General features: G+C 38.2%; 1 protein-coding gene across 1 annotated transcript in view; it reads left to right on the top strand.

The window, feature by feature from the left end:
• LOC113833778 (oxygen-regulated protein 1) overlaps positions 1–14,410 on the top strand; it is a 195,675-nt gene that overhangs the window by 113,828 nt on the left and 67,437 nt on the right. Inside the window, exon 16 of the mRNA XM_035439017.1 lies at positions 6,212–6,343. Within this exon, the coding sequence (XP_035294908.1) occupies positions 6,212–6,343 (132 nt within the window). The remainder of the gene's footprint in view (positions 1–6,211; positions 6,344–14,410) is intronic.

The raw sequence follows: 14,410 nt of genomic DNA, 5'->3' as shown, positions 1-14,410 counted from the left end.
TGTGTGTGTGTGTGTGTGTATGTGGGTGCCTGTGTTTGTGTAATATCTTACAGAGGGTGGTTTAAAGCAAGAATGTAGTTTGACTTCATGAGAGTATATACATGACCATATATCTTAAAGTAATTATTTACATTTATCTGCATCGGCTCCATTTAAACCTTTAGTTTCTGAGTTTAAGATGTTATAAATTGTCGGGCTAGTAAAATCATCAGTGGCTCCACCCTCTGTTTCCCACAAGCTGTCAGAGAGTGACACCCCCATTTAGCCAAATGGGTATGCAATCTGCCTCTGGAACTCTGCAGGGCACCAGACGATTGAGAACACAGAAAGTTGCAGGGTGGAGTGGAACAGTGAGGAAGAGCTAGCAGGAGGTAGTGAGCTGTGGAAGGAAAACGGAGGATGAAAGTGCACATGATAAGAAAGGAGCAGAGAAGAAATAATAATAAAGAACAGATAATGATAATTATGAATAAATTTATTAAAATAAATAGAAGAGGGGATGAAAAGAAGGGGTGACCTGCAGTGAGATGAGAGATACTAAGAGACCATACTTGTCAATTTATAGGCAAAAATCACTTTACAAACTCCCCAATCTGTTCTGTTATAGGCCATGGGCACTTTGCATTTCCTTCCCAGTTTATAGGGACAACTTTTATAGGGGCAACTTCTTATTTTAGCAAACACAAAATACAGAGACCCTGTCTCAGAGGTCTCATCATAGCACCTTGACTTGTGTGCAGAGGCGTTGGCATTCCTTGCATGCAGTTCCCAGTGCTGGTTTCTGGTGCTTATGAGGGGGAAATCCCAATGTCAGGGAAGTTCATGTTCACAGTCTGGCACAGAAACCTCTCAGCTTCTATGGCCAGTTTGTGGCCCTCCCATCTGGGGTAATGGAGAGTGCAACTGCAGAGTAAGCAGCTGCCACTGCTCTCAGAGATTTAGTTTCGTCTCTTAACAGACACTGAACAGTCCAGGGAAAGAAAACACAAAGCTCGCTTCTTGTTGGCTGAGCAGGAGCCACAGGAAGAGCCCTACATGGTCAGATGTTCATCCTCACCCCACTTGAGTTTCTAGGAATTGCTAAATTATTCCCCAGACCAGGAAAGCAAAGGAGTGGGTATTTGTGTAACTTACCCCGCCACGCCTTTGTTTCCCCGCTGGCTTTAGCTGGCTTCTTTGAACACCAAGTTCATCAAGGCAGCACTTGACTCTGTCCCACAGCTTCTGCTGATGCAACATTGTGCTTGCTTCAGAGTTGGTAAATTGTGTGTATTGGTTGAAGGAGCAAATGTTGTAGCATTTTCTCAGTGATGTGCCATGTCTGGGTATTTTTCCCCCTAATTAAACATCTTAGATTTTGCTTTGTCATATGTACTTAAAAGTACATTATACTGTGGTGAGATTTTTTTTTTGCTTGAATCTTTGAATGTTTGAAATTGTAAGTGTGCATATTTTGAGTAAATAAATCCTATGAAAATATGTGGGGATGTGTATTGGAAAGAGAAATATATTGACAATCTTCCTTAGGTCCTTCCGAAGGATCCTTTACAAGTGATGCAGAAAATGCTTTAAAAGTCTCCTAGACTGGAGTGGGAGAGTGCTCACAGACAGAGTGCTCCTCTCATGTGCAAAGCCTTAGTTTTGTCCCAAGTACCACAGATACAGTGTTCACCCAGAAAGGTCTCTCAAGGTTTTTGAGTGTGACAGAACATTAAAACTTTTTCAGCAATTACCCAGTAGTTTTATAACTTTAAGATAATATGAATCTTATAGAAGCTGTACTAAGTAAGTATGGTTGATAGATTGAATCTTCTCCAGGAAGAAGCATAGAGTACTAAAACTTTGAAATGGTTGAGTCTTGAATTGTTTGTATTGCAACACAGCCCAAATCAACAACTTATTTTTACAGCACAAGCTTTGTCTGAAATTCAGACTAGAATGCGCACAGTAAGGGAGCTTGGGTGGAGAGGAGAGAGTGGCAGGAAGAGAACGGAGGTTGCATACTCTTGTAGGACAAGGACATTCTAATGGATGGGTCTGCCCTCCAAAGAGCAAGAAGCTCAGGAGGGTAGCTGGGTTCAGCAGGGAGGTGATGTTTTAGCATGTGGGCTGGAAGGGCAAGGCTGTCAATGTCCAGACCCCAGTTGGCCTTTTGGCAGCTGTGTACCTACACAGCTAAGGGACCTCATGCTTCTCCTGTAAAATGAAGACAAGAATGCCTTAACTCAGCACTGGTGTAACAACCACCTGAGTTAACATTTAAGGCTGTCTGGCACTCCGTGAGTGCTGTGCACATATTTGCTGTTATAGTCATTTCCGGAAGACACACATTTCATAGTATGTCTCATAATTTAAAGAGTTCATAGATTTCTGGAAGGCAAGAAATGGGATTTCATCACCACTTCTAATCATTTTGGACAAATCATATTATTTCTTTGTAACTTGATTTCTTCATGTATAATTTGGTTAGGATTTGATTTAATTATTGAAAATAGAGAATTTATAATAAAACCATTCCCACTATCATTTAGCTGTGACAGACAGTTTGTATAGCAAAATGTCTTCATTTTCTTTAATGAATTTTTACTAAGAACATATGAACCTCATATATAAGAGAAACCGAAAGTGTTTGAATTGATATGAGCATTTATTATGCTGAACTTGGCAGGAAGTTCTCTATCTGTTATCCAGATCCATGGGTTATTTGGGAATTTCATGCATCCCTACTATACCAGGCAATACCATTACTTATAAACCCAGAAAATGAAACCTCCTCTGTGTGGGGCGAAGAGAGATTTAGATTAGTTGGAACTTGAACTGTTCTTCAGCTTTAGTGTCCTCCTACTCTTATAGAACACTGAAGCCAGAGCGGACCCATTCAAAGTTTTAGAACACAGGCTTAATTCAAATACAAAATTTTGCCTTTTTTGATTATAAATCTGGCCAGGTAACATGGTGTGAGCTACACTATTTATAAAAAAAATAATGAATGGACACTAGCTCAATAATCTGAAAAGATATAGAACTGAAGATACTGGCTAGCTACTACTTTTTTGTTACAGTAAGAATTTCTTGGGTTCATTGAGATCACTCAGTGGGTAAAGGTGCTCTCTGTACAAGTTTGACAAATTGAGTTCAATTCCTAGAACCCATGTAAATGTGGAAGGAAAGTAACAATGAGAAAAGTGTCCTTTTAAACGCTACATTTGTGCCATGACTTGAGTGTGTCATCACACACACACACACACACACACACACACACACACACACACACACACCAATGTCATCATCATAGTGTCATAAAAGGAATTTCAGGCTTAAGTCTTTAAGGGTCTCTGTGACTTTCACAACCAGCAAAGTGATGAGCCATGGGAGGCAAAAAGGTAGTTCAGCTCAACAGGACTCAGTAGCTGATGTTTGTTCAAACTTTGGGAGTTTGACCTCAAATGGTCTATTTTAGGCATATTTAAGCACAGCACAATTGGGTGAAAACTATTTTGGTGATAATTATATCACTCCTGCATGCACAGCAAAGCATACATAAATCTCCTTAACAAGAAAGTAAGCTAAAAGCAGATCAGATGTGACTACATCAAAACTCTTTGTAAAGTCCAAAAGGTGGGTTCTATAGCTGGACTGAGAAAAACAAGTCTAAGGTCCAAGTCTGGGGAAGGATCCAGTACCAGAAGATATCCAGCCACACAGTTAACACAAAGATCACCAGGCTAGAAAGCATGTCTGCTGCCACCTTGGGTAAGGAGAACAGGTTTTGGATTCCTTCCCTTGAGGGAAAAACCCTGGGTGATTAACCTTTCAGGCTCCACTGGTGCCTGTCTGTGAGTCAAAGACCTCCATGCCCCTATGATGTCTTACAGACATTTGTGTTAAAGTACATTCAGAAAATTCATTTTTGTTTGAAGAAAATCTAAAAATAAAATTATTCATATGTAAAATCTAAGTGCAATAATAGCTAATACATCACATTCTAATTATGTGTATAATACTCTAACTTATAAAATATGACAGAGATTCATTATCGTAGTTATTTATGTGTTTTTGTTTTTAAAATATAATACAAAATGTTTTTACTAATTGACTTTGTAAAGTCTGGATGAGTCCTGACATAACTGACATTCTACATATAATGATACCATCAGAAGTGAATAATTGTCTAGATGAAAAATTATACTTCTTTTACCTTAATTACAATTATCATTTTACATTGCTGCTAATGAATTTTCACACTCAACTTTTAATTTTCTTAATTTTAGTTTTTAAATTTAAATTAAATTTAATTAATTTTTGAGACAGTGTCTGATGCAGCTCAGGCTATTCTCAAACTCACTATGTACCCAAATAACCAAAGATGACTGTTGAACTACTGGTCTTCCTCTCTCCTCTTCCGGAGTGCTAGGATTTTAGACATGTACCACCACACTCAGTTTTATGGGGTACTAGGAATCAAACCTAGAGCTTTGCATATGCTAGGAAAGCACTCTACCACTTGAGCTATATTCACAGCCCCTCACACTCCTTTGACAATTGTGAAAATCAGTTAAGAGAGCACAGTGGTATTAGAGACCCCAATCCCGAGTGTCATCAGAGGGCTACTTTGGTACTTGAAGTTTGAACCACATTCTGTGAGTCACCTGCTCCCTCTACATAAAGAGAAGGGAGTTTCTTTGTTCTTGAATTTACAGAACTTATTTTCCATAGAAATAGATGTCATCAACCTGTTGGAGAGTCCCAGGTGGGACCTTGAGAATTTAGTATAAGGAAGGTAGAGAAACTGGAGACATTATTTCTTATTTCATAGTCATGTCTAAGCTGAACCTATGTGCAGCCCTGTCTGTGCTTGTTTCCAGTCTCTTGACTGGGATATTAGTTTCTTCATTATATTCCTGAATACCTTTGCATAAGTCTTGTGAAGCACTCTCCACCAGTATATGAGGTCATCATATCCTCTCTGGACTGTAACCCCATAAACACCAAAAGCCATGTCTTTTGCACTTCCTTTTTTTCCCAAGATTATGACAGTGACTGGAAGACTGGTTCATAGTCCATCATAATTCCAGATATTTATTATGTACATAGGCAAATGGACCCTAAGTTATGCTTAGGAATATTTTTCCTTTAAGTTCTTATTTCATCCTAGTGAACACCTAGAAGTCTAGTCAACTTTCGGTTTTGTTTTGAATTCATTTATTATCATCCATCTCCAGTGCTTAACCATTATTCCATAAATAAACTTAATGGGCAAACCAGTGCTTCATGGGTTTGTTGGTGAAAAGCTCATTATTTTGAAATTATACCTTATAACCTTTGCAGGACATAAATAAGGCACAAAGGCTCAGGCAGTTTTTCAGACACCAGTATACTGTTGTCTGTGCACCATTTATATCATAGTGTCGGTCACTCTACACCTAGGAGGTTTGCTTGCTGTCCAATTCTATGCCTCATCTGAGTTTTTGAGAGAAGTTGTGGTGTTCCTGTTTATAATCTTACACAGTCAGGCTTCTATATAAATGTTGCAGTGCACTCTCTGAAACTTGACATCCACAGTCTAAATGACTGTCACCTAAGAGTCATCATCCATCCTGTGCTTTATTCTAAAGAACAAACACAATTTAACTTTGGAATTCTAAATATAAATAGCACTTTGGAATATACAGCTTTAATACACATTTTTTTCAACAAAGCTGGAGATACCTATTTTTGCTTCAGCCTCCCAAACTGCTTGCTTTTATATAGATGACAGAAAAGTAGCTAGTGCTTTTCTTCACTTGTAGATAACTATATATCTTTGGTTAGCTGTTCTAGTAAGATTGCATGAAGTTCTGTTTGAATGCTGCTTTAGTCAGCTTTTTCTTTTGAAGGAGGCAAACCAGCAGATTACTCAAGTAGCTCCCATTTAGATCTGTATGGGAAACATCTTGAATACATCATTTGATTCATATTGTGATGTTAGGCTGCTGCTTGGAATACAGAACAGTGAATAGGCTTTACAGGAATGCCATTTATACACAGCCTGCTGGTAAGAATGAACAGTCATTTTCTACGAATGGGGTAATAAGAGTAAAGTGATCTGAGTGGGCAAATGCAAACAATGGGGAAACTTAGACTTGGTGCTGAGCACATGGTAAACATTCCGAGAAGAAGCAGAGATTTGAGAAGGATAGTGCCTTTCAGTTTTTAAAAATCTGAATGTCAGTTGGCAGAGAAAACCCAATGGGAATGTCTGCAACACCAAGCCAAGGGGAAGATGAGATCCATGTGTCAAAACACCAGAAAGAAGTGCCACCAGAACCCAAGGCCAGACGTCCCACACTGTTGTCAACAGAAGGTAAGCAGCAACCTTTTCCTCTTCTTTTGGTTTGTTTTTCTACTTTGCTTTAGGAAGAATAATGTATTATTCAATGTAATGAAAGTAGTTTGCATTTCTATGATTATAAAATCGGATGGACCATGAACAAAGTACTCCAAATCCTAAAGTTTTGGATTTCTGGTTGCTATGTTTGTTTGATGATTTTCTTTTTTCCCAAATATATCCTTACTGGTAGTTGCAATATACACATTCATCAAGTTCTGTGCTTTGTGATGTAGCCATCAATGGACAGAAGGAAATAGTAGAGTACTCTCGCAGTCTTGCCCAGAACTTGTGATTCCCCTCTCAGAAGACTGTAAGCGAGTTGTGTGTCACCACACCAGCCTTTGAGTCATTGTTTGTTTTCTTTTTTCAACAAACCCATTTTTATATATAACTTGGATGTTACCTTTAACAAAACAGTTTTTAATAATTAAATATTGGCTATACTATTACTTCTTTCAAATAGCAATTGATAAAAATGACCTGCATGGCAAGATATGCCTACTGATGCATGATACTATGGGGCCAGCCAAACCCTTTCTAATTGGGTTTGATGCCTGTTCTACAAGAGAAAACTGATGCCTGTACTGTAAATCTTCCCAGGAGCCTGTAGCTTAAGAGGTCATAGGCCCTAAGACAGAACTCATTGTTGTTGTTCTGTTAAATGGACATGATGTCAAACTGGTGTCTGTCAAACATCATCAGAGAAACTTATTTCTGCAGTGAGTGGCAGTCAATATGGAGATCATGGCTAGTCAAATTATGGAGAATAAGTGACTGTAGAGTGTTCAGCTTGAAACAGGTCATGTATATCACCCCACCAAAGCTCAGGGGATATGGGGAATATGGGACAGAAAGAACTTCAGAGCTACTGGTTGGAGAATAGTGCCACAAAAGCGTTTTCCGGGCATGACATGACCATTTTATCTGTGAACTCACTGAAGCTGTAGTTACCCATGCCAAATCCACAGAAGACCAGACTTGTTACTATTTTGTTATGTATGAAGATGGACTATTAAGGTCTCTATTCACTGTGGGACTATGGACAGGTAGTGGGTTCTGAGGTAATATTCTTCTTCAGTAGCATAGCTACTGATAAGTTTCCTACATTCCATTAAATAACACCCAAACCCACCCCCACTATGCTCATGCAGGCAACCTCAAACTTGATGAATAAGAAAGAAAAGAGAGAGGGAGGGAATAGGGAATCAAGGAAAACAATAAAAAGGAAAGAAGGAAGGGAGGGAGGGAGGGAGAAGGAGGAAGGAAAGAAAGAAAAGAAAAGAAAAGAAAGAAAGAAAGAAAGGAAGGAAGAAAGGAAGAAGGGACAGATATCAAAGTAGAAGGAGGCTTGTTGGAAAGAAGGTTTTCAGAGGAAGAGGGGGGAAAGAGAATGCAAAAGGGGTTAAATGCCTCAAAACCAACAAGTACAGGTATGAGACTGTCAAATAATAAATAGTCTCACTGATGCCCACTAGCCATAGGTAAGTCACCACTGTAAGCATGAGTTTTCTGGCCCAGCAGGTTCTGTAGCTGCCTTACCCCAAATGAACACATGGACATTATATTAATTATGAAAGTGTTGGCTGATGACTAGGACTTCTATTGGGTAGCGCTGTCTTAATTATCAACACATAACTACCAATCTATGTATTTCCATATGGTCTTGGCTTACCAGAGAATTCCAGACCTGCAACTCCTTTGCCTGCTACATCATTACTATTTTGGTGGCCTCTCTTGCCTGCCTTTCTCAGACTTCTCCTCCTCTCCTAGTCCCACCTATCTTACTGCCTCATTGACCATTGACCCAACAGTGTTTTATTCATCAACCAATAAGAGAAACATATACAAAAGGACATCCACCATCACACCACTGTGACTTTTTACTGTAGTGGACTAATCATGGACTGTATTTACACACAACATAGATTCATGGAATAGTGTAAAGAATTAATCTCATAAGAAACATGTGCTTATTTAAAATTTCTCAAAGAATTCAAATTGAGTCAGAAAGTAAAGGCTTTTAAATTAAAGTTGGCTACCTCAAGCAAAATTTGGCATAGTTTCAAATAGTGTGCTAGCTGAAGTCTTCAGAAATAGACTTTTTTTTATGAGTGAAGAAAAAGCTTAGTGAAAACTTTCATATTTCCTATAAAATTGATCTTGTAAAACATTTTAAATGTTGCCATTGTTAAAATTTTGAGTGTAGGAACTATAGAATTTTTGAATAAAGCAAATGAAATTTACTAGTTATCTTAGCATTACTATGACTATGTACCACAGACAATTGTCTTACAAAGAGAAAAATTTTATTTAGCTCTAAGGTTTGAATTACAAAGTCCATATAATAGTATAAAACAGGAATGACCTTTTATAGCATTGCTTCATAGGCCAAAGGTAGAAATGAATTTTGGAAGCAAACAAGTGATTACATTTCAAATTGGAATAGAGATTGGAGAGAAAGGGAGAGAGGGAGATGGGAGTAAGGGAGAGTAGGGGGGAGAGGAAGATAGAAAGGGATATTCTAGAAACTCCTTTAAGCATATGTCCTATAAGACATAAGAAGTTCCTGTAAGACCCACCCCAAAGTGAAATGTTTAATTATCAAGAAGGATAAAACTTTTGTCACTTATACCAGGGGGCACAGAAATTAGAAGCTATCAAAAGCATGGTGTAATAAATGCTGCAATGAAAACACCATGGTGTAATAAACACAACACTGCACTGCCAATAGCATGGTGTAATAATTGACAACAGCATGGTGTAATAAACAGTGTACTGACAACTGCATGGTGTAATAATTGGCAATACCACAGTGTAATAAATACTGCACTGGGTTTCCGGTTCGGGTTCCACTGCCCTGATTGGAGACACCTGAAGCCAGGGGACTGCTCAGGGGACCTGAACTCGGCAAGATCCAACACACCCAGAGACTGCCAAGGCCCCAGTAACAGTTCAGCCTCCATCCACGAGAAGATGTCAAACATCAGAGTATTGGAACTGTTTGCATCTACCAGATGGGAACCTTGGTCCTGTACCCATGAGGAGAGGAAGAGACTCCTGCTACACCCACCAGAAGAAAGGATGGGAAGAAGACAATATAAAAGCACATTCAACAACAGAAAAACCAATATGACACTGCCTGAGACTAGGGACCCTACACCAGCAAGAACTGAATGGCACAATGCAGATGAAGCAGAAGACAAGGACCTTAAAAACATCTTCATAAAAAATGATAGAGGGCCTCAAAGAGGATATGAGAAAATCTCTTAAAGAGATGGAGGAGAAAACAAGCAAAAAATACAAGATATCAACAAATCTTTCAAGGAAACACTTCAAGACCTAAAAACTGAAATAGAGACAATAAAGAAAGCACAATCTGAGGGAATGGTAGAAATAGAAAAGCTGGGTAAACAACTAGGAACTACAGATACAAGCATAAACAACAGAATAGAAGAGATGGAAGAGAGAATCTCAGGAGTTGAAGATACACAAGGAGAAATAGATTCATCAACCAAAGAAAATCTTAAGTCCAACAAATCCCTAACACAAAATATCCAGGAAATATGGGATACCATGAAAAGACCAAACCTAAGAATAATAGATATAGAAGAAGGTGAAGAAATCCAACTCAAAGGCATAGACAACATATTTAACAAAATCATAGAAAACCTTTCCAACCTAAAGAAAGACATACCAATGAAAGTACAAGAAGCCTACAGAACACTAAATAGACTGGACCAAAAATAGGAAGGTCTCCTTGACACATAATAATCAAAACCTCAAACATACAGAATAAAGAGAAAGTATTAAGAGCAGCAAAGGAAAAAGGTCAAGTAACATATAAAGGCAAACCTATCAGAATTTCACCTGACGTTTCCATGGAAATTCTGAAGCAAGAAGGTCCTGGATAGATATTCTACCTACACTAAGAGACCACAGATGACAGCCCAGACTACTATACCCAGCAAAGCTTTCAATCAATATAGATGGAGAAAACAAGATATTCCATGACAAAACCAGATTCAAACAATATATATCCACCAATCCAGCACTACAGAAAGTTCTGGATGGAAAATTGCAACCCAAGGAAGTTAATAACAACCAGAAAAATATAGGCAATAGATAATCCCACTTTACCAACAGCCACAAGAAAAAAGGGATGGAAACCCACACATAATTTCACCACCACCACCAAATCCAAAACAAATAAGAATGAACAATCAATGGTCATTAATATCCCTCAATATTAATGGTCTTAACTCGCCCATAAAAAGACACAGGTTAGCAGAATGGATAAGAAGACAGAATCAATCCTTCTGTTCCATACAAGAAACACACTTCAACTTCAAAGACAGACGCTACCTAAGAATTAAATGTTGGGAAAAGATTTTCCAATCAAATGGACCCAAGAAACAAGCAGGGGTAGCAATTCTAATATCCAACAAATTGGAATTTAAACTAAATCAATCAAAAGAGATGAAGGAGGTCACTTCCTACTCATCACAGGAGAAATCCAACAGGATGAAGTCTCAATTCTGACCATTTATACCCCAAATGCAATGGCATCCATGTTCATAAAAGAAACATTACTAAAACTCAAATCACACATAAAACCACACACACTTATAGTGGGAGACTTCAACACCCCACTCTCACCACTGGACAGGGACACCAGACAGGAACTTAACAAGTTCCTTAACAAAGAAACAAAGGAACTAATAAAAGTTACGGCCAAATTGGTCTTAGCAGACATCTATAGAACATTCCATCCAAATACAAAATAATTTACCTTCTTCTCAGCAAATGGAACCTTCTCTAAAATTGACCACCTGGCAACATAGCAAACCTCAACAGGTACAAAAAAATTGAAATAACCCTGTGTATCTTATCAGACCATCATGCTTTAATATTAGAATTCAACAACAACAGGAATTGCAGAAAACCTACAAACTCATGGAAATTAAATAACACCCAATTGCACAATTCCTGGGTCAAGGAAAAAATAAAAAAAGAAGTTAAATATTTCCTAAAATTCAATGCAAAGGCGGTCACAACATACCCAAACTTATGGGACATTTTCAAAGCAATGCTAAGAGGAACGTTGATAGTGTTAAGTGCCCACATGAAGAAACAGGAGAATAATCATATTGGAGAATTAACAGCACAACTGAAAGCACTAGAACACAAAAAAGCCAATACTTCCCAGAGGAGCAGATGCCAGGAAATAATCAAATTGAGGGATAAAATCAACAAAGTGGAAACTAGGTGAACAATACAAAGAATCAATATAACGAAGAGTTGGTTCTTCGAGAAAATCAGCAAGATAGACAAACCTTTATCCAAACTTACCAAACTGCAGAGAGGGAACATGCAAATTAATAAAATCAGGAATGAAAAGGGGATATAACAATAGACACAGAGGAAATCCAGAGACTCATCAGGTCACACTTCAAAAACCTGTATTCCTCAAAATTTGAAAATCTAAAGATAATGGACAATTTTCTGGATAGATTTCACTTACCAAAATTAAATCAAGAACAGATAAGGAACTTGAATAGACCTATAATCCATAATGAAATAGAAGCAGCCATCAAAAGTCTCCCAACCAAAAAAAGCTCAGGGCCAGATGGCTTCAGTGCAGAATTTTACCAGAAATTCAAGAAACAGCTAACACCAGTTCTCCTCAAAGTATTCCACACAATAGAAGCAGAAGGGTCATGGACAAACTGTTTTTACGAGGCTTAAATAACCTTGATATCCAAGCCACACAAAGACACAAGTAAGAAAGAGAACTACTGACCAATATTCCTCACGAACATTGATGCAATAATACTCAATAAAATACTGGCAAATTGAATCCAAGAACACATCAGAGAAATCATCCACCATGATCAAGTAGGTGCCATCCCAGGGATGCAAGTATGGTTCAACATAAAAAAAATCTATCAATGCAAGCCACCATGTAAACAGACTGAGGAAAAAAACCCACATGATCATCTCACTAGATGCTGAAAAAGCCTTTGACAAAATCCAACACCACATCAATATAAAGGTCTTAGAGAGATCAGGGATAACAGGAACATGCCTTAACATAATAAAATCAATATACAGCAAGCCGATAAACAATATCAAATTAAATGGAGAGAAACTCAAGGCGATTCCTCTAAAATAGAGGACAAGACAAGGCTGTTCACTCTCTCCATACATCTTCAATATTGTCCTTGAAGTTCTAGATAGAGCAATAAGACAACAAAAAGAGATCAATGGAATACAAATCGGAAAGGAAGAAGTCAAACTCTCACTATTTGCAGATGATATGATAGTCAACATAAGTGACCCAAAAAACTCTACCAGGGAACTCCTATAGCTGATAAACATCTTCAGCAAAGTGGCAGGATATAAGATTAACTCAAAAAATCAGTAGCCCTACTATATACAGATGATAAATAGACTGAGAAAGAATTAACAGAAACACCAACCTTTAAATTGCCACAAACCACATACAATATGTTGGGGTAACACTAACTAAAAATGTGAAAGACCTGTACCATAAGAATTTTGAGTCTCTAACGAAAGAAAATAAAGAAGACACCAGAAAGTGGAAATATCTCCATGCTCTTGGATAGGTAGGATCAACATAGTAAAAATGGCAACCTTGCCAAAAGCAATCTACAGATTCAATGCAATCCCCATCAAAATCCCAACCCAATTCTTCACAGACCTTGAAAGAACAATTCTCAACTTTATATGGAGAAACAAAAGACCCAGGATAGCCAAAACATCCCTATACAATAAAGGAACTTCTGGAGGCATCACCATCCCTGACTTCAAGCTCTATTACAGAGCTATAGTCCTGAAAACAGCTTGGTATTGACACAAAAATACACTGGTAGACCAATGGAATAGAATTGAAAACCCTGATATTACCCCACACACCTATGAACACCTGATTTTGGCAAACAATCCAAATTTATATGATGGAACAAAGAGAACATCTTCAACAAATGGTGCTGGCATAACTGGTTGCAGACATGTAGAAGACTGTAGTTAGACCCAAGTCTATTGCCTTGCACAAAACTTAAGTCAAAATGGATCAAAGATCTCAACATAAATCCAGCTACACTGAACCTATTAGAAGACAAAGACCTTGAATTAATCGGTACAGGAGACTGCTTCCTGAACATTCCACCAGTAGCACAGACACAGGTCAACAATTGATAAATGGGACCTCCTGAAACTGAGAAGCTTCTGTTAGGCAAAGGAGACAATCACCAAGACAAAACGGCAGCCCACAGACTGGGAAAATATATTCACCAACCCCACATCTGACAGAGGGCTGATTTCCAAAATATACAAAGAACTCAAGAAGCTAGTCCCCAAACACCAAACAACCCAATTAAAAAATGAGGTACAGAACTAAATAGACATTTCTCAATAGAGGAATCTAAAATGGCTGAAAGACACATAAGAAAGTGCTCAACATCCTTAGTCATCAGGGAAATGCAAATCAAAACAACTCTAAGATACCATCTTACTCCTGCCAGAATGGCTAAAATCAAAAACACCAATGACAGTTTATGCTGGAGAGGATTCGGAGAAAGAGGAACACTCCTCCACTGCTGGTGGGAGTGCCAACTTGTACAGCCACTGTGGAAATCAGTATGGTGACTCCTCAAGAAAATGGGAATGAGTCTACCACAAGATCCAGCAATTCCATTCCTAGGCATATACCCAAAAGAAGCACATTCATATAACAAGGACATATGTTCAACCATGTTCATAGCAGCATTATTTGTAATAGCCAGAAACTGGAAGCAACCTAGATGCCCCTCAACCGAAGAATGGAGAGAGAAATTGTGGTACATTTACACAATGGAGTACCACTCAGCAGAAAACAACAATGGAATCTTGAAATTTGCAGGAAAATGGATGGAACTTGAAGAAACCATTCTGAGTGAGGTAACCCAATCACAAAAAGACAAACATGATATGTACTCACTCATATGTGGACCTGCTTTATGATACATAGTAGTGACCATG

Source organism: Cricetulus griseus, chromosome 2, assembly GCF_003668045.3.
Source record: "Cricetulus griseus strain 17A/GY chromosome 2, alternate assembly CriGri-PICRH-1.0, whole genome shotgun sequence".
Classification (NCBI taxonomy): domain Eukaryota; kingdom Metazoa; phylum Chordata; class Mammalia; order Rodentia; family Cricetidae; genus Cricetulus; species Cricetulus griseus.
Note: the sequence above shows the minus strand (reverse complement) of the source record. Positions and strands in the feature narration are given on the sequence as shown.